General features: G+C 41.4%; 1 protein-coding gene across 15 annotated transcripts in view; it reads right to left on the reverse strand.

Moving 5' to 3' along the window:
- Positions 1-12,454: 12,454 nt before the first annotated feature.
- Positions 12,455-25,211, reverse strand: part of LOC144379120 (cytidine monophosphate-N-acetylneuraminic acid hydroxylase-like) — a 71,541-nt gene continuing 58,784 nt past the window's right edge. For 5 of the 15 annotated variants that reach the window (XR_013441452.1, XR_013441446.1, XR_013441448.1 and 2 more), the window contains 4 exons: positions 20,812-21,145; positions 20,056-20,176; positions 17,849-17,964; positions 12,455-15,546 (listed from right to left, as the gene is read on the reverse strand). Coding sequence is in view for 3 of the 15 variants with exons in the window: in XM_078055754.1 (XP_077911880.1) it covers positions 15,489-15,546; positions 17,849-17,964 (174 nt within the window). In the remaining 12 variants the exon portion in view is untranslated. Of the gene's footprint in view, positions 15,547-17,388; positions 17,478-17,848; positions 17,965-19,993; positions 20,177-20,811; positions 21,146-25,211 lie in introns of all 15 variants that reach the window. The other 10 variants (XR_013441455.1, XR_013441454.1, XR_013441456.1 and 7 more) reach the window with 6 other exon arrangements.

Below are 25,211 nucleotides of genomic sequence, written 5' to 3' on the forward strand. Positions count from 1 at the left end.
GAAACCAAGAGTCAGCTGCTCAGCCGACTGAGCCACCCAGACGCCCCTAATAAATACCTGTCTTATGGGGGGTTGGTTTCGGTGACTAAATGAGACAACACTTATTAAAAACTGAGCATATTCACTGAAAGCCGGCAGAAGCCATGGATAAACTGTTAGTCTTTAATGATGATAATTTAGGATTCAGTATTATTGTTATCATACATTTGTCATCTTACTAAGATGGGTCATATTTCTAACTCACCATATGGCAGGAAGATCCTCTGAATAAAAACCTTTAATACTCCTTAATACCCGAAGAGGACAGCATTGTTGACATGACCCATCTCTGAGAACCTCAAGAATCTGAAACATCCACACAGTTCTTGCTGCAGCTGGGAAAGGGAAATATCTACAGGTATCCTTAAACCCAGACAGTTATAAGAAAAAAAAATCCTCTGTGGGGAGAAGGCAGATGTGGAGAGAGAGAGAGAGAGAGAAAATCATCTGCCCTAATTCCTCCCAAAAGGAGGCTTGTGTGCTGGAAACACATTCTCAGGGCCCCAGAGTGCATGCCTGCCATCAATCCTTGCAAAGGTCCTGGGGCCCCCATTAGATCACTAGAAAGCACCTCCCTCGACCCCCGCATGGCGCTGAGGCAGGGGACGCAGGAAAAGAGAAGCACTGAGCCACTGAGAGATGCCGCAGGCCTCCAGTCCATCTACCAGCGAAGCCGCACCTGACGGGTTAGGACGAGGGCTCCCTACGCAAGAAGAGTCAAGTTCCAATTTCTGGATCCAAACAGATGGTTTGGACTAACTTGGGCAAGTTAGTTAGCTAGCTCTTGGGACCTTGTTTTCCTCGTTGGTAAAGGAGGAATAAGAAAACCTTCCTTGTATCTCCGAAAAAGCAATGTATGCTTTATGCTTAACGGAATGCCTGACCCTTAGCAGAGTTTCACAAATGTTAACTGTTGTTACTAATAAGTATTATCTGAAAACGCCACTGTATGAGGCAGTAGGACCATAGGGATATCCAGTCCCTGACCTCCGGAGCCTACAGACACAAAGAAGAGACAGACTAAGTGCCATAAAATGATGGGCCCTCCGGCAGGTGCTCAGCTGTATGGGAAGATAGGGTGGGGCAGTGAGAGGAGACACGGGTGCAGACAGGAACAGGCTGTAGGTGCCCAGGAGGTAAGAGTTGAGGATGGTTGGGGTCTGCACTGACGCGAAGAAAGAAGCAGCTCAGTGGAAGCTAGAAGGGGCTGGAGGAGGAGTGCTGAGGAAATGGGAACACGTGGCACTCGGGAAGGGGGCAGGAAGAGGGTAGCCGCTGCTCACCACACCTGCCCTATCTCTGCTGGGATCCAGAAGCTCGTCTCGGGGCTGGGCAGATGCCCCTAAAGGAGTCATCTCTTCCGCCACCACCCACGGCTTCACAAATCACAAGCCGAGAGAAACCAGCTTGGGAGTCGAGCATGGCTGAATCCACACTCTGGAACAAGAGCTGGGTGCAGGTTTCTCCGCAGTGACTTTGAACATTACATACAAAAAACCGCACGTGGTACTGTGAATTTCGGATATGGATTGCTCCTTCGCTTCCAATATCAATTGATAGAGACCTTTGGCGGAGTGTGGAGACAAGAATGAGCTCCGTTCTGCTGTGGGTTTCTGTGGGTCTCTGGCCATGCCGTCCCTACCTCCTCTGTGCCCAAAGTTACTCTGCCGGGGGCTGAGTTTGGATAAACGCTAGAACTACCTGATTGCTCATCAAAGAACATTCTTCCTCGTGGTACAGCACTGTAAGTTCAGAGTGTTCCGCAATTATATGCCAAAGGAGTTCTTGCTTTCTCTAATGAGCTTTGCAAACTGTCAGCCTAAGATGAAGTTTGATCCTGGGAAGGATTTCTTCCTTTATTTGTCCAATTTTGCAGCACTGCTCGTTCTCCTTAATCTTCCATTTGTCTCTTCTGCCCCGAGTCACTGATGGGAGATGAGAATGAATTTTGGCATTTTCTTCTCTTGCTGGGAAGAGTTCCAAACGGATCTCTTTGAGGGCAGGAACACAAGGGTCCTATTCCTTGGGTGATGTTATTGAAGAATAACCTATCTGGCTTTGTCAACACTTGGTAAAAAGTATACGGTGATGACATGATGACGGTAATCATGATTATCAGTCATGTGCCATTTTCAGAATTCACTGCCAGTTCCACTGATAACTTCAATTTTTTTCCAGAGAAATATTGGCCTGAGGCCCCCGGAAACATTGCTTCATGGCCTTATAAGAATTTGCCTGACCTATTTTGTGGAGACACATTCACCCTGGTCCTATGGTTGTTTCATGCAAAAGGGAGAAATGAAAGTTTTTACTGCTGACGAGGTCCCATTTGCTTGAGTCAATTAAGGCCACTGAAATGATCAGCCCTATAAATGTTGTTTTAATGGAAACAAAGTCTTCACGGGTCCCGATTGGGTAGATCTGTGCCTCAAGAGGGAAAAAACTCCCTTCTTCATTCTTTTAGCTGGGTTATCGGGTGGGGCCATCATTCTTTGAGGATCAGACTACTATTAACACATGGGAATAACGCCTTCAATCGTGTGATATTTCCGGTTATGCCGAGCAATACATCTTGGTTTTTCATGTAAACAGGAGAGTAAAGCTACCAACTTCTCATCCTCCCATACACGGAGGCTGAGGAGAAACCTAAACATCTAATCCTTACAAGGTGACATTTCAGAGTTAAGGGAGCCTGGGTTCTGTGTGTTGAAGGGAGGGTTCGTTAAGAGGGAAATGCCCCAGACAGGTAGCTCTTTCTCAGTCCACGTTGGCTCAAAAATGCATACTATGCAAAGGACGGTAGGACGGGGGTGCCAGGTGAGGGTATCCAAGACAAGAGGTGACACTGTTCTGACCAACACAGCAAAGTTTGAACTCCACTACTTGGCAAGTTGGGAAAATCTTCCTTCTTAAAATTTGAGATGACTTTCTCAGAAAATAAACATTTGTTCCTAGACCTGCTCTCCCTTACCTGCACGCTTACCTGGAGGAGGATTTGTCTCCGAGCGCGCACGCCTGCCCTGATAGTGGGAGACCTCCAAGCCAAAGCCAGCAGGGCCCCCCACTGTCAGCCAGGAGGCCGTAGGTCTTGGTGCGGTGAAGGCCAGGGCTGACAGCGCCCCTGAGGCCTTATTTCAGTAAATATTCCAGGCTGGAGGAAATGCACTGCCTGGGTACAGGCAGGGTCCTGTACTCAGTTTCTATGGGTGGAAAGGGGTCCCCTAAATGGTGGGTGAAGGATGCCTGCGTGAGATAGGAAAGAGCATTTTTTAAATTTTTATTTTTCTCCCACTGAAAAATTTTTCGATTTTTCTTCTTGATTCGAAAGCAGGGAAAACTGCATGCACTTCACGAGGCTCTCTTGTAAAGGATTTAGCAACCCCCAGAGCTCAGAAAGGGGGTCCGCGGGGAAGCAGGTGCCGGGCTGTGATGTGGTCCTCTTCCGCCACCTACCGACAGCATCGCTCACTGCGGGTTCCCGACGCACCTACAATGCTTGTTCTGGGGACCACAGCGGGATGGGCACCAACTCCGGAAAAGTAAAACTATTCAAGGCACGTTTACTGCATTCAGATTAAAAGAGGTTTATTGAGTCCGCAGAGGAAAATACATGTTCTGACAATCGAGGTTACCTATTTTATTGGGTAAATTCGCTCTGATTTTCAGCTGCTAAAATAAATATATAAGCATAACGGGAGGCAGAGTTGTCTTCTTTCTTACATTAGGTTAATACATAGAGGTACCATATTTTTAAGTTTTTGTTGTTGCCGTTTTTTAGAAAATATGATCACCCTAAAGGTATTGAAGGAATTTTTAGAAGAGAAATAGTAGATGACCAATTTGCACGCAAGAGAGTGACACGTCTACAGAATTAACATTACAGATCCGTGGGAGTCCCCATATGCAAATAGAGCATGGGAAACTGTCCATGTGTTATACGGGCTTGTACTTTCACTGGAAGATTGAGAAGATGCTACCCTACACACAATGGTTCATACCCTTGCATTCAACAACAATCCAACTTCAAGAATTCCATCCCAAGGAAATAATTCAAAACCATGAGAAAAGTAATGGGGATGATATTCTTCGTAAGATCAGTAAATGTTCAACAATAGAAGAGTTAAAGTTATGGTTTGTTCAGAATATGGAATATTAGAGAGGCATGAGAATTATTTTAACATGTAGCAATATGAGAAATGCATATCCACAAAGATATAAACTAGTAGAGAAAAATAGGAATATTGAATAAAACTGGAAAAGAATATTAAAAATATTAAAGCTGAGTTAGAGTCTGTTATGTTATGCATACCAGTATTTCTGTTTTCCTAATTACATAACAGATACAGAAATGCATTCTTGTTGTAACACATTTAAGTTATATAGAAGTGTATTAAGTAAGAAGTGGAGAATCCCATAATCTGCCTGCTCCTAGCTTGTCTGCTCGCAATTAATAGATAATGTAAGCTCTCCAGATCTTCTTCCTTAGAGTTACACACACACACACATTACATGTAGTTTTATTTTAACATAAAAGTGAAAACATTGTATTTCTTGCAACTCGATTCTCCTAAAAATATACATTACAGGTCTTTCTGGATCGATATAGATCTACCTCATTTTTTTAAACCACCATTTACTGTGATCTACTCTAATATATTTAACTATTTCACAATTGATAGACATTTGTCTCTTCTAGTTCTTAAAATGATAATAATTCTGCAAATGACCCCTTGTATATTTATCTTAGTACACCCTATTAATGAATTTAAGCTTCTTTTCATTTTTGTATTTCCTTAGAGAATTTCCTATTCATACCTTTTGCAAATTTTTCTATTTTATTGTTTACATTTTTATTTTTGATTTGTTTGGGGCCCTCAATGAAGTTTTTAGATTTGAGATTTCACTGGATTTAGAGATTGGTACAACATAGAATGTTTTTGTCCAGAACATAATTTTTAAAAATTTTATCTTATTTAAATTCAATTAATTAACATACAGTGTATTATTGGTTTCAGAGGTAGAGGTCAGTGATTCTTCAGTTGAATAGAACACCCAGTGTTCATTACATCACGTGCCCTCCTTAATGCCCATCACCCAGTTACCCCATCTCCCACCCACCTCCCCTCCAGCAACCTTCAGTTTGTTTCCTATAGTTAAGAGTCTCTAATGGTTTGTCTCCCTCTCTGAGTTCGTCTTATTTTTCCCCTCCCTTCCCCTATGATCCTCTGTTTTGTTTAAATTCCACCTATGAGTGAAATCATATAATTGTCTTTCTGAGTGACTTACTTCGCTTAGCATAATACCCTCTAGTTTCATCCACATCATTGCAAATGGTAAGATTTCATTTTTTTGATGTCTGATTTATATTCCATTGTATATATACACTACATCTTCTTTATCCATTCATCTGTCAATGGATATCTGGGCTCTTTTCATAGTTGCTATAAACATTGGGGTGCAGGTGCCCCTTTGGATCACTACATTTGTGTCTTTTAGGGTAAATACCTAGTAGTAGTGCAATTGCTGGGTCATAGGGTAGCTCTATTTTTAATTTTTTGAGGAACCTCCATACTAGGTTTTCCAGAGTGGCTGCACCAGCTTGCATTCACACCCACAGTGCACAAGGGTTCCCCTTTCTCTGCATCCTTGCCAACATCTGTCGTTTCCTGAGTGGTTAATTTTAGCTGCAGAACATGTTTTCCCATTTATCCTAGTCTTCTTTTATATTCCTTGGTAAAATGTTATTGTTTTTCTTTATTTAAATCTTGTTCACTTCTTGTTATATACTACGTAAAGGAAGACATTTTTCAATGGTTATTTACATAACTAAAATAATTTTAATGGAAACAATTACTAGCTCCAGCTGAAAACATAGCAGTTTTTTTAAAGCTATAATGATCTGTCAAGTAATAACTCAAAAAAGTATAATTATTAGGCTACTCATGTCCTTGCATACAAGGAAAATCAATAGATTGATTTCATGTCCTCTAACAAACCAAAAACACGATTTAGACACAAAAAATGAAACATAAAGAGAGAGGAAAAACCAGAGCTCAGGAATAGTAGGTCCTGTTTTCCTTTCGTTGGGTAAGCTGCTCACCAGCTGGCAGTTGCAAAGCGGCCAGGTGGGGTACCCAGCCGTGGGCAGCTGGGTCATCCAAGAAAATAATTTCAGTTACTTCATGATCCTCCCAAACTCCTTGAGCATTTGAACTGTGAAGTCTTCCCATCAGGACATCTCACAGTGTCTCCCTGTGCCCTCTCTCTGCACCCCATCTCCATTAGGCCAGGCCTCGCCATTTCCCTCCTTAGAATCTTTCCAACCCCCAAAAGATGTGAATAAAGTTGGCTAATAATAATGTTTCTGGTACAATTTTTTTCAAAAACAAGCTGGAGCATGATAAACTGATCTTACAGTTCTGAAGAGAAGATGTACAAGAATGGCCTTGGTAATTCGGAGGAAAGAGAGCAATAAAAGAGGATTCATCCCACCTGCTTTTAAAACACGCTACAAAACTAAAATAATGTGAATAGCAAGACATTGGCGCAGAAACAGGGAAGTCAATCAAATGGACAGAACAAGTTTGCACTTTCTCACCGTGCCCTTGACAAGTCCTACTTGGCCAGTTTCCGCACCAGGACGACGTGATGCACCATGGGGCTGCAGATGAGCTGCCCTGCGCTGAAAACAAGTTTTCTAAAACTCTCATTTTTCCTTGAGCACTCAAAGTAGAGCACTCATTTAGAAGCTATTTCTTAATTTCAAAAACATAGCAATTTTACAATTATCTTGTTGATTTTTATCTTAACTGTGCTGTGGTCTGAGAACACACTATGTATGATTTAAATCTTTGAAATTTGCAGAGACTTGCCTTACAGCTTAGGGTGTCATCATTTTGTGTAGAAGACCTGTGTATCCTCAAAAAGAATGGGTATTGTGTTGGTGTTGGGGGCAATCTTCTCTATATGGTTATTAGGTCTTTTTATTTAATTGTATTGATCAACCCTTCCATACATGTGTGTCTGATTGGTTTATCATTTACTGAGAGAGGTGTTTGCAGACATCTCACTATGATTTCAATTTGTTTCTTTGTTTAGTTACATCATTCTTTGCTTTACATATTTTGAGGCTATGCTATTATTATATACATGTAAATTTAGGTTTTTATGTCTTCCTGGTTATTTAAAACTTTTATCATTATGGAGACTTAGAGAGAGGCCATACAAATGTAGAGAGAGGCCACATTGAAAAAGGTAGGAAGGGTAGAGACTTGATCAGGAGCCAAACTGACCCTGGGTATCTGACCGTGGGAGGGAGGGATGGCATAGGCACGGAGAGGGGAGAGGAGCAGACCACCCATGCCAGGCACCCAAAGCACAGGGGATCTGCACTAGGAAGACAAATCCCCATAACATTTGGCTTTGAAAACCAGAGGGGCTTAACTCTGTGAGTTATTACAATCAGCAGGGCTTAATTCCTGGAACTTTAAAAATCAGTGGGCTCGCCTGGGTGGCTCAGTTGATTAAGCATCTGACTCTTGGTTTCGGCTCAGGTTGTGACCTCAGGGTCATGAGATCGAGCCCTGTGTCTACCTCCACACTCAGCACAGAGTCTGCTTGAGTTTCTATCTCCCTCTCCCTCTGCCCCTCCCACTAGTGTGCTCTCTCTCTCTAAAATAAATAATCTTTTTTAAAAATTAAAAAAAATAAAAATCAGTGGGCCTGGCTCTGGGAGAGCCAGAGGGGGATAGAAAACTGAGTGCCTGCTCTTAAAGAGATAGCACAACAAACAGCCCCATGAAGATATAGCATAGAAGCAGCAATTTGAAAAATGCCTGGGGTATACGGGAGGAAGATTTGTTTACTAATCTCAGAGTGGGTGCTAGAAGGGTGTGGATTGTTGGGAGATACCTCCAAGAACAAAAGAGCTGGCAGGTGCCATTTCCCTCCCCTGACCCACAGCCTACATACACAGACACGTGTGGGAACAAATACAGTGTGAACACTCTCCACCCAGCTCCTGGCCCCCAGTCTTCTGCAGTCACACCCCATCCATCTCGGCCTCAGCAGTTTTCCCATTAGCTGCAAATCCCTTCCCACAGCGGACTGGCACAGGCCTTGATGACACTGCACCCCTGGCGCCGAGTTATCCTGTGGATGTGCCCCCAGCAGGAGTCCATCCAAAGCAGAGCCACAAGCTGGCAGTGTGCAAGCAACCCTGAGAGGAGGCACAGAGCACCCCCAACAAAATCAACCCAAGGAGGTCCACACCAAGACACATAGTAATTAAAATGGCAAGAAGTAGTGATAAAGAGAGAATTTAAAAAGCAGCAAGAGAAAAGAAAATAGTTACATACAAGGGAAATTGCATAAGGCCATCAGCTGATTTTTCAGCAGAAACTTTGCAGGCCAGAGGGTGTGGCATGATACATTCAAATGCTGAAAGGAAAATCTGCAGCCAAGGACACTCTATCCAGCAAGGTTCTCATTCAGAATAGAAGGAGAGCTAAAGAGTTTCCCAGACAAACAGAAGTTAAAGGAATTCATCACCACTAAGCCAGCCTTACAAGAAATGTTAAAGGGGACTCTTTGAGTGGAAAGGAAAGACCACAAGCAGGAGTAAGAAAAGTAGGAAACAAAAAAGCAGTAAAATTAAATGTATCTTTAAAAATCAATGAACTAATTCACGAAATAAAAGGATGTAAAGTATGACACCATATACCAAAAATGTGGAGAGGGAAGGAGTAAAAATTTAGTGCTTTTAGAATGGGTTCAAACTCAAGCAACCATCAACTTAATACAGATTGCTGTATGCAGAAGGTGTTATATATAAACCTAATGGTAACCACCAATCAAAAACCAGTAATAGATATGCAAAAATAAAAGGGAATCCAAGTATATCACTAAAGAAAGCCAGCACCCATGAGAGAAGAAAGTAAGAGAAGAACTACAAAAACAACCATAAAACAAGTAACAAAATGGCAATAAGTACATACCTATCAATAATTACTTTGAATGTAAATGGACTAAATGCTCCAATCAAAAGACATAGGATGATGGAATGGATAAAAAAGCAAGACCCACCTGTATGCTGCCTACAAGAGACTCATTTCAGACCTAGAGAGACACCTGAAGATGGAAAGTCAGAGGATGGAGAAGCATTTATCATGCATATGGAAGTGAAAAGAAAGCAGGGTAGCAATACTTCTATGGGACAAACTAGATTTAAAACAAAGACTGTGACAGGAGACAAAGAAGGTCACTACATCATCCTAAAGGGAACAATCCAACAAGAAGATATAGCAATTGTAAATATTTATGCACCCAACATGGGAGCACCCAAATACAGAAAGCAGCTAATAACAAGCATAAAGGAAGTAATAAATAGTAATACAATAACAGTAGGGGACTTTATTTATTTATTTTTTTTAAAAGATTTTATTTATTTATTTGGCAGAGAGAGACACAGCAAGAGAGGGAACACAAGCAGGGGGAGTGGGAGAGGGAGAAGCAGGCTTCCTGTGGATCAGGGAGCCCGATGTGGGGCTTGATCCCAGGACCCTGGGATCATGACCTCAGCCGAAGGCAGATACTTAATGACTGAGCCACCCAGGTGCCCCAACAGTAGGGGACTTCAACACCCCACTTACATCAATGGATAGATCATCCAAACAGAAAATCAACAAGGAAACTGGGGCTCTGAATGACACATTGGACCAGATGGATCTAACAGATACATTCAGAGCATTCCATCCTAAAACAACAGAATATATATTCTTTTCAAGCATATGTGGAACATTCTCTAGGACAGATCACATGTTAGGCTACAAAACAAGTCTCAACATACTCAAAAAGATCCAAGTCATACCATGCATCTTTTCCAACCACAATGCTATGAAACTATAAATCAACCACAAAAAAAATCTGGAAAGACCACAAATACATGGAGGTTAAATAACATGCTACTAAACAATGAATGGGTCAATTAAGAAATCAAAGAGGAAGTAAAAAAAAAAATACATGGAAACAAATGAAAATGAAAACAGCCCAAAATCTTTGGGATGCAGCAAAAGCGGCTATAGAGGGAAGTTTATAGCAATACAGGCCTACCTCAAGAAGTAAGAAAAATCTCAATTAAACAACCTAACCTTAGGCCTAAAGGAACTAGCAAAAGAAGAACAAACAAAACCCAAAACCAGTAGAAAGAAGGAAATAATAAAGAGCAGAAATAAATGATATAGAAACAAAACAAAACAAAACCAGTAGAACAGATCAATGAAACCAGGAGCTGATTCTTCGAAAAGATCAACAAATTAGTAAACATCTATCCAAATTCATCAAAATAAGATAGAGGAGTCAAGGGGCGCCTGGGTGGCTCAGTCGTTAAGTGTCTGCCTTGGGCTCAGGTCATGATCCCGGAGTCCTGGGATCGAGCCCCACATCAGGCTCCCTGCTCAGCTGGAAGCCTGCTTCTCCCTCTCCCACTCCTCCTGCTTGTGTTCCCTCTCTCGCTGCCTCTCTCTGTCAAATAAATAAAATCTTTAAAAAAAAAAAAAAGAGGAGTCAAAATCATAAATGCAAGAGGAGGAACCAAAACTACAGAAAGAAAGGATTGTAAAGGAATAATATCAAAAATTATATGCCAAAATATCGGACCACCTAGAAGAAAAGGATAAGTTCCTAGAAACATATAACCTCCCAAAACTGAATCAGGAAGAAATAGAAAATTTGAACAGATAGATTACCAGCAATGAAATTGAGTCAGTAATCAAAACTCCCAACAAACAAAAGTCCAAGACCAGGCGGCTTCAGAGGTGAATTCCACCAAACATTTAAATAAGAGTTAATACCTATTTTCACCCTATTTCAAAAAATAGAAGTGGAAGGAAACTTCTAAATTCATTCCATGAGGCCAGAATTACCCTGATACCAAAACCAGATAAAGACACCTACAAAAAAAAGAGAACTGCAGGCCAATATTTCTGATGAACACAGATGTGAAAATCCTCAACAAAATATGAGCAAGCCAAATCCAACAATACATTAAAAAGATTATTCATCATGATCAAGTGGGATTTATTCCTGGGATGCAGGAGTGGTTCAATGTAAGCAAATCAGTCAATTTGATATATCACATCAATAAGAGAAAGGATAAAAACCATATGATCATTTCAATAGATGCAGAAAAAGCATTTGACAAAGTACCATATCCATTCATGATAAAAGCCCTCCACAAAGTACATTTAAAGGGAACATATCTCAACCTAATAAAGGCTATATATGAAAAATCCACAGCCAACCTCATACTCGATGGTGAAAAACCGAGAGCTTTTTCCCAAAGATCAGGAACAAGACAAGGATGTCCACTCTCACCAATTTTATTCAGCACAGTACTGGAAGTCCTCGCCACAGCAATCAGACAACAGAAAGAAAGAAAAGCATCCAAATTAGTAAGGAAGAAGTAACACGATTTGCAGATGCAGTGGATTCCAGGGCAAGGTGCAGAGGATAACTTCATAGTGTTTGGCTTACATCATGGAAGTGAGATTTGAGAGGGAAAGAGGGCAGGTGATGTGGGGTAGAACAAGAAAGAGAAGGGTGATGTGGATGCAGGCAGAAAAGAACCATCTAATCTGAGTGAAAAGCAAAGTGAGGACACGCAGGGTCGATGGACTGGAGGTCTTGGTGATATCAAAGAATTACTGGAAAGCCGGCGTTGGTGGTATAGTGGTGAGCATAGCTGCCTTCCAAAGAATTACTGGAGTGAGGGTATCCAAAGGACATAGCTGGGAAGTCGGCATGAAAATAAAGATAGGCTTGGTGGCAAGAAAACATATCTACATTTTAAAATAATCTTTATTTGCTCAGCATATACATTTTAACATGCATTCTATTGATATATATTACATTTATTTTTCAGTAATAATTGAATAATTTATTATATAGTGTAAATCACAAAATAGGATTCCTGAATTACAAGCATTTCTGTATAATGTGTGAGGTGAGCCAGGGTAATGGAACATCAATGGTATTAATCTCAAAGAAAAACAGATCAACATTTCCGTTACCAAGTGTGAATTTAGGTATTTAAAAGGAGATTAATTCCACCCCTGGATTCTCGTATCTTCAGAATTAAAGAGGTAGTATATATAATCAGAAAAGCAATTCTGATGTTCAATCAATGAGAGGTGTGTGTGTGTGTGTTGTATTAGAAACATCAACATGTTAAAATAGAAGCCTTGTGAACAATCACATTTTCTAGGGATAAATTTGCATGGCTGTGCCTTAATCCTGCAAATATCATCAAAAACTACAGTGAGTAGCAGAAACAGATAAATTAGTTGCCTATCTTCACCACTGAAACAATGTTTTCACATGTTCAGAAGAGGATTTCCCAATTTTTTCAAGGTATGGATTTTTATTATTGATTTTTCTATCGATTTTAAAAGATTTTTGTCTACAAAACTTATTTTCTTACTAGTTAGTATTCATATTTTTTATTAATCAAAGAACTTTCCATTTGTTAGAATTTATAAGCATGAAATGACTAATTTTGTCCCTGAATCAGTATCATTTCAGTCCCAGTGAAATTTTACCATTGAGGGAAGTTTCTGCAGCCTTGTTTTGACAAATGTATGATTTCAACAAAGCTTTCTGAAAAACTGAAAACAGCTCATGAGCCCTCTTACCTGATTCTCTTAATGAACCCTATTTGGGGAATCAATCTATTAAGGAACAAAATGTCTATTAGTACATTTTCCTTTTACAATTCTATTTTAAGTTTTTCCTCCTTCCTGTTTCCTTATGGTCATTCATTTATCTATTTCTCTTCTTCCTTCTCTTTTTCTAACCCAACTTTTGCTCCCCCACCCCTTTCTGGTTTCCTCATTGTCCCCTAGAGAATTGTGTCTCCTCTCATTCTATTTCTTCAATGCTTGGATTCAATCTCCTTCCGTTACACTTTGTTTCCCATAGACGATCTGTTCCTGCGTGGTCATCGGTTCTTTTCCAGAGAATTAGGTATGGAATAAGTAAAACATAAATTATCTGGCTATGTAGTGACCCACAAACATAAGATATGTGAACATCTCACAAGTGCAACATGGAATTATCCATTCTTGATGTCAATAAGGCGTAAGTCTCTTTGGTATAAGCCTCCTGTGTTCAAGATGCAGCATCAGTAAATTCTTGAATTTTGTTTGTTTGGCATCTCTGTGAATTAAAGATATTAAGTAGAAATCTCACTTTAATACTTTCATTTTTTACTGCATTGGGACAAATTTTTTAAAAGATTTATTTTAGAGAGAGCGTGCGCGCAAGTGGGGGAGGGGCAGAAGGCGAGGGAGAGAGACTCTCAGGCTCCACACTGAGCACAGAGCCCCATGCAGGGCTCAATCTCACAACCCTGAGATCATGACCTGAGCTGAAATCTACAGTCGGACGCTTAACGACTGAGCCACCCGGGCGCCCCCTGGGACAAATTTTTAATCTTATTCTTCAGTTGGAGTTACACAGCCTTTGAGGCTTCGAGGTCAGCGGGAATCTGAAACTGGAATGTGAGCTGGACTATGACTCTTCTCCCAACTTTTGCCGTATTTGCCAAGTGACTGACTGTAGGTCACAGGACGCTCCTGTTGATTTCATCAGGTGGAGACAGTCCGTGTTTACTCCTCACTTACCACGTGCTACTCATTCTTTCAGAAGTGCCTGACGCGTGACCCAGCCCTGGGAGGTAGGTGTTATTATTAGATCCACTTTACAGATGAAAACCTGACACACAGGAGGCTCACTAATTTGCCCAAGGTCACACGGTAGGTGACAGAGCCAAGATTTTAATTGGAGAAGTCAGATTCCAAGTCTGAGGTGCTGACCACCGTACTTTATTGCTTCCCCGATGCAGCAAGTGCAAAATGCACACGCTGACCTCCTGACTTACCCTCATCTCTGCTCCAGTTCATCCACCCACTCACACAGAAGCACCTCGGACCATCTCTCGGAACTGCTTGACCTCTGTGCTTTCTCCATCCTTCCGTGCTTCCTGGCTTTCCTAACCAGTGACCATGCTCGGCATCTCCACTGAGCCCCCAACTCTACTCTCCCAGCACGGCTCATGCCTCTTCTCTGCCCCCCTCACTTCTCTGTTGCCCTGGGAGGACTTGCCAAGGCTCTAATCCACCTTGCATTTTTCTTCCTTTTGACTTCACCCACTGTTGCTGTCTGGAATATTCTCTCTACCACCCCTCCCCTCCATTTCAGCTTTAGGAAGAACTTAACCCAAACTCTGAGCCACTCTCCGAACACCACCTCCCCTCCCCACCCAAAGACTACCTTTTCCAGAATGCTCTTCCTGGTCATTTCAAAAGGTCAGATGTAATCTCTCTCTCCTCAGTGTTTGTAACACAAATATAGTCTACCTTATAATCCAGTTATATGTGAATTCCCTTAGCATCCCCTCTAGCTTATAATCGTAATTTAGAAGATCTAGCCCAATGCTTTGTGCTAGCCTGGAGAACAGAACAAAGAACTGAAGTATAGAACAAAGAACTTCACAACTGAAAAAAATGTTCTACTTTGATCCTTAATTTTACTGGTAAGGACACTGATGCCCAGTTTAAGAGGCAAGTCATACTGACAGTGGGAGACAGAAATTCACAGTTCCTTCCTTCCTTATTGCCTACCATGAATAAAATCGCATGTGCTCTGGGCTCTGTGCTAAGCACAGGCAAGAGTATTTACTTTTAAGAAATTCAGAGTCTACTGACCAGAAAAGAAAACAGATTATTATGACACAATGTGATGGGATAGCTGTCTGTGGAATAAATAAACATATAAATAAACGCATGAGTCAAAGAATTCACTATCTTTGTAGTAATATTACATGGTCTTTCTAACAGTAAGTGTGAGGAAACATAACTTTTAATTCAGTTAGTAAAATTACATCCCAAGTGGTAGGAAGAAATGTCAAATCTAATTTGAGCCAGAAAGGCTGATCTCCATCAGCCTGAAAAAAAAAAAAAAGAGAGAGAGAGGTCTATTGCAAATGGAGAGGTGAGGTTTTCCATCATACTCTGTCTCTAGTTTTGCTCCCTTTGGTTCTTGTTGCTGCTTTGCATGTGTTCAGGATTTAGCTCTGAACACTCACTGACAACCTGGGATAATTTCTGTCGTGTTTATTAACTGGCTGTGTGTTCACCTCAAGCAGACTGAAGATTCTATGGACTTGGACTGGACGCACCCACTATTCATTTTATTTACTTATTTTTAAACTCGAATGTTCCTCTTGTAATGTTAGCTCTTCTCACTCCCCCGAAAGTCAGGTTTTCTAGCAGGTATGGTGCCTACTTAATTCAGATGCCAGAAAGAGTGGGATGAGGTTTCCGACAAGGGTGTCTCCCAGACCTCCCGGATGCCTGACCTGGGCAGCTCAGGTCTGCTCTACCCACAGTGCATCAGGACCTCCAGCTGGGTGGTGTTAAAGGTAGTTTTATTTGAAAATGGTTCCAAAACCTGTAAAAGAGATAAAGCAGAGAAATATGTTTTGGAAACTTCCATGACCATTGTTTCGCCGGGCTCCGTTCCGTACCTGGTACTCAGCCCGCCCTAAGAGATGGCACTTCCATACTGTTTCAGCTCTTCGTGTAGACTAGCATTTTCAGTGTGTTGAATGCAGTCCCTTCCAACGGGACAACTGTGCCTTATTTTTATTTTACCATGACGGGCCTTGCTTTAAGGAATTCTCCTATGTGAAAATAGAGATTTATATTCTGTACACAAAAGCATTCGACCCTGGTACTAGTAAGGGTACAGGTGAGTGAGTCCTCTCCTATGTGTACCTGGGGAGGACACTGGCTTGCTGGAACGGCCAGGCAGAGCGCACCGGATGCCGCCACTCCACCCCTCAGGACGCATCCTGAGGAAATCACTATGAGAGTGTGCAAGACGCACCTACGTGTTAATTTGCCGAATCACTGTTTCAAATAGTGAAAAGTTAGAAATGGCTTATAGGTAGATCACAGATGGTTCAGTAAACAGGCAGGTACAAAAGTCCGTATGATATGATTCTATTTTTACAAAAGTGCGTGTGGACAGGCTTGCAAACGAAAAGGAAAGATTAACCAGACACCAAGATCTAAACAGCTCTCTTGGGGTGGTGGGTTTATTTGTGGTTTTAACTCTTTTCTTGGAATTTTTTTTGAATTTAACTTTAAAAAAATTTTTTAAATACCTTTTCTCAAATCTTCTATAGTAGAGATATATTATTTTTATAACCAGAAAAATAGTAAATAAACTCATAAATCCCATTTGAAGAGAGACAAAGATAAACTAGGCTGTGACTGTTTCTCAAGATTCATTAGGGGATACTCTTACATTTACGACCTGCATTATCAAAACAATAGAACAAAATAGTCTTTAGCATCAATATTCTAGAAGCTTCCAAGAGGAAACTATTTTCTTAGGAAAAATAACCTCTCAAATCTCCCCAAAAGCTGCTTCATTCTTTTTCCAGAAGAAGAAGTCAGGTATATGTTCTGTTGAAAATGAACGAAAGTTAAAATGCTTTACAACCATTACAAAGTTTGAGGTTTGAGGCTCCTGACTGGCTCAGCTGATGGAGCCTGTGACTCTTGATCTTGCAGTCGTGAGTTCAAACCCCACGTTGGGTATAGAGATTACTTAGAAATAAAACCTTAAAAAATTTTTTCTGAGGCTGATCTGTGTGTCTCAACACAAGGGATACCAAAGATACACTGATGAGTAAAAAAAATGTAAGTTACAGAGCATATGTACTAGGAGAACATTAAAACAACAACAACAACAATAACAAACTTTTCCCTCCACCTATATGGGACATTTTATTGAGAACAACTCTATTTAGATGAATGCTGATACACTCAGAAACTGGCCTGGGACGCTATCCACTGAGCTTATCGAGAGTTATTAAGAGTTTGCCCTGGAGAGTGGGTGGAGGAAAGGCAGGAAACAGGGTTTTGTGGGAAGGGTGGGGTAGATTATTTACTTTTTATTTTACAAGCTTCAACATTCTTTACATTTTCTAAATGTAAATTTTTTGAAAACATTCAAAAGGAAATAAGTAAAAGAAAGAAAGAAGGAAATTTTAAGACATGCCTGTGTTTGCAAGCCAAGGCAGAGCCAGATGGTAAGTTCTGCTTATTTACTATTAAATTCCTGCATTTTTCAGAGGGTCAGTAGTAAAGATAAGAAATGATTCTCCCTCTTGGTGATTCTTTTGCAAATATAAAAATGGCAAATTGGCCTTTCTGACATTTCAGCTCAAATGTTCCAGATATAATCTTAAAGATGTACACAGTTTTGTAATGAGACATTTACATGGTTTTGAATTGGAGGCAGGAAGAAACTCAGTGGGTCATTCCCCTTAACCAACCAGTCCACCAAATCCACAAGGGGCTGGGCACAGGCTAAAATGTGACATAGGAAAGGACTGTCTTCAACGACCATGTCCTTGTCACATAAACACCACCCCTCATTCTCATCTTGCCAAATACACACCTTCCCTCTAATAATGTCCCTTCATCTCCTTTACCAAAAACTACTTCCAGAAGGGACTGAAACACATTTGTATGAATGTAAAATTATGACTCTTTAAAATATTACTTTCCTACTTTCCTAAGATTTGCTTTTCACAGGTTAACAAAGGAATGAAGCTCTAATGGTGGAATCTCACATATCCATCAGAATCTGGGGGCATAGTCAGGCCCTGACTCTGCTTATATACACCCATGACCTCCTCTGCAGTGGTCTTGCATGTGGCAGGCATTTTCAGACTTACAGATGATGGTATATGTCAGGATCCTGCTGCAGCCAGGTTTGGAATCCTATATACAAGTCATCCCAGCAAAGACCATTCTTCACCATGTGTCTGATGACGTCAACCCGGCTCCGGATCTGAAACAGATACGGGACAGCTAGCAGGGCTGACCCAGCCAGCACAGAGTATCGACCTCTCATGTCCCTGGGAGAATCAGCTGCCTGTGATGGCAGGGGCTTGGACAGTCCTGGAGAAAAGTCAAATGGAGTAGATATCACAGGCTCGGGGAGAGAAGGGACCATGAGGGCTTCAGAAACCCAGGGAAGGAGAACAGGAAAGGGCTCAGGAGCTGGGGAGCAGGCATAGCGACTGAGAGCACAGAGTCCCATCGCTGGGTTCAAATCCAGCCTCCGGCTGTGGGAAATTGGCAACCATTCTGCACCCTGATTTTCTCACCTATAACATGAATATAATGGAACCTTCCTCAGAGGCTGTCATGCGGATTAACAGAGTCAAGACTTAAAAGGAGGCCTGGCACACGGTAAGCTCTCTGTGAATGTGTGCACTGCAGGGTTACTCTGTAGGTGGAGCGTTTATTCTCCTTCCAGAACATTCAGAGGCAAAGCAAAGACTGCAAGTTTACAGCGATCTGTGTGTTTCAGGCCTGCCACAGAGCAGGGGTCCCTTAATTAGGTGGTCAAGCCCTTTCAAGAATCCCCACTCCTGACACGGAAGCTGTTGAACAGTCAAAGGAGCACAGGATTAGAAGACGAGCGGAGTTGGTTTTGAGTGTCAGCCCCGCGCTTACTAATCAGGCGACCTTCACCTTGCTAAGCCTCTCTTACTGGGCTGTTGTGAGACAAAAATGGTATCGTTTATAAAAAGGAGCTTGGGGTAGCATGCAGGGGCAGGATGCTAAGATCAGACGTGGCTTTGACATTTCATTAGTACCCGTGTTCAAGTTTCCCAGGAGCTTTTCCAGTGTCAGGAATCAGCTTTCTTTCCCCAGGAAATAGCACATGAGTGCCGGCCGAGGCCAACTGTCATAAATGGCAGGCTCTTCAGTGACACAGAAGGATTCAAAGATGGGCACCTTGGATTTATTTCTCTGGCCTGCACCGTCCCTGTAAAACCATATGCATTGTGCTCCGAAACACAGCTCAGAGGCCCTGTTCTTTTGCCAGCAGATTTAGAAACTTGACGGCACAGTTTGGTCAGGATGAGGCTGCCCCTCATAAGATGTGGGATCCAGATCTAGTTCCTCACAGTGGAGGGGAGATGGCCTTTCTGACCTTTCATTCCAGAGGATGGGAGTCTCCCCCCACGGGAGCCTGGGGGACAGGACTGAGAAATATTTAGGGTAGAAAATGGGAAGGTCTAAATAACTGATTAGCTCTGGGGATGAGGGGAAGGGAAGGGTGGAGGGTTACTCCCCTGTGTCTAGTGTGGCTCATGGTCAGGGGACAACATTGCCAACAATCCAGAAAAGGAGAAAGAGCAGTTCTAGAGAAGGAAGAGGATATGTTGAATTTCGAACAGGTTGAAAAGGAGGTACCAAGGACTTGGGAATCTGGGTGATGATATATCTAGTGGGCAGTGGATGGTAAAGAATCACAAGCATGACTATGTTGTAGGGCGAGACATGAGGGTTTTGGAATCATTAGCAGAGAAGTGGTGCCAGCAGACGAGGTCACCCAGGAAGAGACTCGAGGGGAAGAGTGAGTTGAACAGAGAGCCCTAGAGGGAAACAAGCTTTTAGTGATGCCTGGAGAAAGAGAGACCCCAAAATAATGCAGAAGGATAGTCAGGAAGTGAAAAAAACAAGGGGTAGGGTCATAGGAATGGAGAAAGGACTCCAGGTCAAAAAGATGGACTGGGTGGCTCAGTCGGTTAGGCGTCCAACTCTTGATTTCGGCTCAGGTCATGATCTCAGGATTGTGGGACCGAGCCCTGTGTCGGGCTCTGTGCTGAGCACAGAGCCTGCGTGAGAACTCTCTCTCCCTCTCCCCTGTCCGTCTCCCCACCCCACACCACATTCTTTCTCTCTCTCTCTCCCAAATAAATAAATAAATCTTAAAAAAAAAAAAAAAAGATGGACAGATCACATGCATAAACGTGTCTTCTGTGTACTTCCAGGCCCAACTAAAATGTGCACAACACACTCACACAGGTATAAGCTGCCAGAGAACAGGAAGCAAAGCGAGTCACTGACAAGCAGGAGATTTCACCTAAGTTGAATCTGGAAAGCAGGCTGAAGAGTGGCAACCAAAGACAGAGTCACAGGATCCCGGAGCACGAGAGGAGGGGCGTCCGGACGTGCAGGGAGTAGAGGTGGGTTCCCAAGGACGACTGTGAGGACACACAGCACAACGTACATCAAACAGCTGACCCCTTCCTATGCCTGTGCTTTGCTCTCACCAAGTACCTTCAGACAGTTCTCTGAGTAAATGGAATCGATTTCAGGGGGAGAACAAGGGCAAGTGGGATCCGTGTGATGTTTTGAAGCAAGGAGCTCCACACCTTGGTACTTGGGAGACCCCCAGCCTCACAGCCAGCTCCTCACTTCCATACCTCAAACTGGTGACCTCCTGACCAAAGACAGCCTAGACGTTGTTTCACAGTCCCTTTTAAAAACTGAATTAGCTTTCTGCTAAGTTGTCAATCTGGGTATTTCACATAAAAATCCAGACTTCCAAGTACTCTGGAAAACTTCAGATCAGCTGGAGCTCCTCAGGCGCGACCCCCTGCCAACCCAGCACGTCCTTTCCACATCCGCACCCAGCTCTCCTGAGCACAGGATCTGCCTTGGGCCAGCTGTGGGCGCCGAAGCAGGTAGTCCCCGCCTTTAAGGAGAGGCTGCTGGGTGACAAGTGCTGTACCTATACGGAGAGCCCTAAATCAAGGACCTAGACCAAGTCCTAAGCTTGAAAAGTCTTTTTATTGGTAAACAGAGATGAATCCCTTACTCCTTGAAAGTCACTTACAAATGAAGAAAGATCAGCCTGCGGTAAGCAACATTGCATACGAGAAGCCGAAGGAGCGATGCCTTCGGGTGTCCAGGGAGAGTGACTTGCCCGCCAGCATCCTGTGCTCAGCTAACCTGCCCTGCGGCGGGAGGCCGGAAAGTATTTAAAGTTAAGCTCCCACGCACCCTTTCTTCAGCAGTTACAAGCAGAGAGTCCAAAGCCAAGGCGGCTTAGACCTGGCTGGGGTCTGGAAGCAGATAAGGGTGGTGCAGGGTGACAGATCTGCAGCAGACCGCAAGGAGCCCATCCAGACTGGAGCAGGAGGAGGAGGTCGACTACCAGAGCCATGCATCTAGGAGAGAGGGACAGTTGGTGAAACGGAAAATACACTTACGAGTTTGAAAAACTCATGGTTAAGAAAAGGTAGCATGAGAGGGATCCGGGTGGCAAGCAGAGGAGCTCTTCCAAGGACAGGCATAAGCAAACTTCAGCATAAGAAATCTCACTAAAATCCTGACATATAGGGGCGCCCTGGTGGCTCAGTCGGTTAAGTGTCTGCCTTCAGCTCAGGTCATGATCCCAGGGTCCTGGGATCGAGCCCCGCATCGGGCTCCCTGCTCAGCAGGGAGTCTGCTTGTCCCTCTCCTGTTCCCCCTGCTTGTGCTCTTGTGCACGCTCTCTCTTTCTCTCAAATAAATAAAACCTTAAAAAAAAAATCCTGGCAGATAAAAGCACCAAAAGCCACATTACAGAGGGCCAAGTACGCAGCAGGCGTGATGATTCAGCCCACAGTACATTTACGTCTGCCACAGAGCTGCTGTTTGCGTCACCCAACAGATGCATTGTGAAAAGCTGTGAAAAGGTGACTTTTGGTTAAATATTTTACATGAACCTGTGAATCAGAAAAGTCCAAAGATGAATCTCCTTTAAGGCTAACAGATACCTTAATGTATAGATTTGGTGAATTCAGATTTGAGAAGCAACACAGTGGCTAATACCTAGACTCTGGAGCTAGACCCCTGAGGTCAGTCCTCCACACCATCGCTTATGAGCTGGACAGCCTCAGACAAGCTCCTGGACATCATGGCGATGTCCTCATCCACAAGTGGGGAATATAGTGATATCTCGTCCATAAGGTTGTTGTCGAATAAATGACATATAATTTTATAAAGTGCTTCAAACTATGTAAGCGTTTATTAAATAAAGCAATATATTTAATAGATCCATTTTGCTTAAAATGGGTGCTTCGCACAGGGTCTTCCTATATGTGAAAACCCAGTTTTTTAAAACCCAGAAAGCAGGCAGTAGGTTATTGGTTCTACTGAAGTTTTAGCCTAGGATTCTCTTCAATGGCAAGTACTTTGCTGAACACCAAAATACAAGTCAAATGATTAAAATGTAGCTTAAGAACATATCTGATCTGGGGGCGCCTGGGTGGCTCAGTCGTTAAGTGTCTGCCTTCGGCTCAGGTTGTGATCCCGGGGTCCTGGGATCAAGCCCCACATCGGGCTCCCTGCTCGGCAGGAAGCCTGCTTTTCCCTCTCCCACTCCCCCTGCTTGTCGTTCTTGCTCTCGCTATCTATCAAATAAATGAATAAAATCTTAAAAAAAAAAAAAAAAGAAATGAAGAATGCCTTCGATGAGCTCATTAGTAGCCTGGACATGGCTAAGGAAAGAATCTCTGAGCTTGACGCTATGACAATAAAAACTTCTAAAACTGAAAAGCAAAGAAAAAAGACTGGAAAAAAAAAAATGGAATGTAATATCCAAGACCTGTGGGAGAACTAAAAAAAGGTATAAATAACATACATATAATCAGAATACTAGGAAGAGAATAAAGAGAGAAAGGAACAGAAAAAAAAATATTTGCAATAAAAATGACTGAGAATTTCTCCCAAATTAATGTCAGACATCAAACCATAGATCCAGGAAGTTCACAGAACACCAAACAGGATAAATGCAAAATAAAATAAAATAAAATACATAAATAAATTTACACCTAGGCATATCATATTCAAACTGCAGAATATCAACAATAAAGAAAAAATCTTGAAAGAAGGAGGAAAAAAATCTTACCTCTATAGAGGAGCTAAGATAAAAATTACACACTAATTCTTGGAAACTGTGCCAACAAGAAAAGAGTGGAGTGAAACGTTTAAAGTGCTGAAAGAAAAAGGCCCACCAATCTAGTATTCTGTATCCTGCAAAATTATCCTTCAAAAGTAAAGGAGAAATAAAGACTTTCTAAGACAAACAAAAATTGGAGGAATGTGTCACCAGTAGACCCACCCCACAAGAAAAGTAAAAAGAAGTTCTTCACAGAAAAGGAAATGGTATAGGTTAGAAACTTAGATCTATATAAAGAAAGAAGGAGCATTAAAGAAGGAATAAGTCAAAGTCAAATAAATTTTTTTTCTTAGGTGATATAACAGATAACAGTTGGTTCAAAATAATAATAGCAAAAATGTATCCAACTATTTTAGCTTATATATATTTGAAATTAATGACAATGATACAAGGGAAGGGAAGAAATTATTATAAGGTATCTGTACTACTTGTGAAGTGTTATCATGTTATTTGAAAGTGGACTTGGACTAGCTGTAAACCTATATTGCATACCTTAGGGAAACCATTAAAAAAGTTTTTAAAAATACAATTATTGACATGCTAAGAAAGGAGAGAAAATGGAATCATATAGAATGCTCAAAAACACAAAAGGCAAAAAAAAGAAGAGTGGAAGAAAAAAATAGAAACAAATAACAAGAGCAATGAATAGAAAAGAGGGACAAATATGGTAGTTATAAACCTAACTATATCAATAAATACTTTAAGCATCAAAGGTCTAAATATACCAATTAAAAGACAGACTGTCAGACTAGATCAAAAAGCAAGATCCAGCTATAGGCTGTCTGTAAGAAACCAGCTTTTTTTTTTTTTATTTGAGTATAGTTGACACACAATGTTACATTAGTTTCAAGTTTTCTCTTCAAGTTTTCATGGAACATTCACTAATACAGACCACATTTGGGGCCATAAAACAGACCTTAATAAATTTAAAGGAATAGAAATCATACAATTTATTCTCTAAGAGCACAAAAGAATTAAACCAGAAGTCAATAACAAAAAAATTGCTGGAAAATCCCCAAATGCTTAATGATGAAACAACACACCTCAAAATAAAGCATGTGTCAAAGAAGAAATCTCAAAAAAAAAATTTCTCATATTTTAAACTAAATGAAAATACGAGTCACCAAAATTTGTGAAATGCAGTGAAAGCAGTGTTTATGGAGAAATTTATGGTGTTGAATGCATATATTAGAAAAGAAATATCTAAAATTAATAATACAAGCTTCCACCTCAGGAAACTAAAGCAGAGCAAATTAAATCCAAAGTAAGCAGACAAAAAGAAATAATAAAAATTAGAGCAGAAATCAATGAAATTGGAAAAAGAGAATCTTTAAAGAAAATGAACAAAACCAAAAGCTGGTTCTTTGAATGGATCAATCAAATTGTTAACTTTCTAGACAGGTTAACTAAGAAAAGAAAGAAAACACAAATTACTTATATCAGAAATGGCAAAGGGGACAACACTACAGATCCCATGAACATTAAAAGAAAAAGAAAGGAATACTATGAATAATTCTATGCTCACAAATTTGATAAGCTAGATGAAACAGACCAATTCCTTGAAAAAAAAACCTGCCAAAACACACACAAGAAGAAACAGACAATCTCAATAGGTTGATGTCTATTAAATAGATTGAATCAGTAACAAATAACATTCCAAAACAAAAAAACATCAGGCTCAGATGAGTTGACTGGTGAAATCTACCAAACATTTAAGGAAAAAATTATACCAATTCTCTACAATTTCACTCTGAATATAGAGGCAGAGGGAATACTTTCTAATTCATTCTATGAGCCCATCATTACACTAATATCAAAACCAGATAAAGATGTTCCAAGAAAACTATAGACCAATATCTCCCATGAACATAGATGCAAATATCCTTAGTAAAATAATAGCAAATCGAATTCAACATTATGTAAGAAGAATGATACACCACAGGTAGGATGTATTCCAGGTAATGAAACACTGGTTCAACAGTAAAAAATCAATTAATGTAATCCATCAAGTCAACCACCTAAAGAATAAAAATCACATGATCATATAATAGATACAGAAAAAGCATTTGGGGCACATGGTGGCTCAGTCGGTTAAGCATCCGACTCTTGGTTTCAGCTCAGGTCATGATCTCAGGGTCATAGGATCAAGCCCCACATCGGGCTCCACACTCAGTGCAGAATCTCCTGGAGATGTTCTCTCTCCCTCTCCCTTGCCCACTCCCCCCCCCCACTTGCACTCGCTCTCTCTTTCTAAATAAATAAATTCTTTTAAAAAAAAAAGAAAAAGAAAA

Source organism: Halichoerus grypus, chromosome 9 (genome assembly GCF_964656455.1).
Source record: "Halichoerus grypus chromosome 9, mHalGry1.hap1.1, whole genome shotgun sequence".
NCBI classification, from domain to species: domain Eukaryota; kingdom Metazoa; phylum Chordata; class Mammalia; order Carnivora; family Phocidae; genus Halichoerus; species Halichoerus grypus.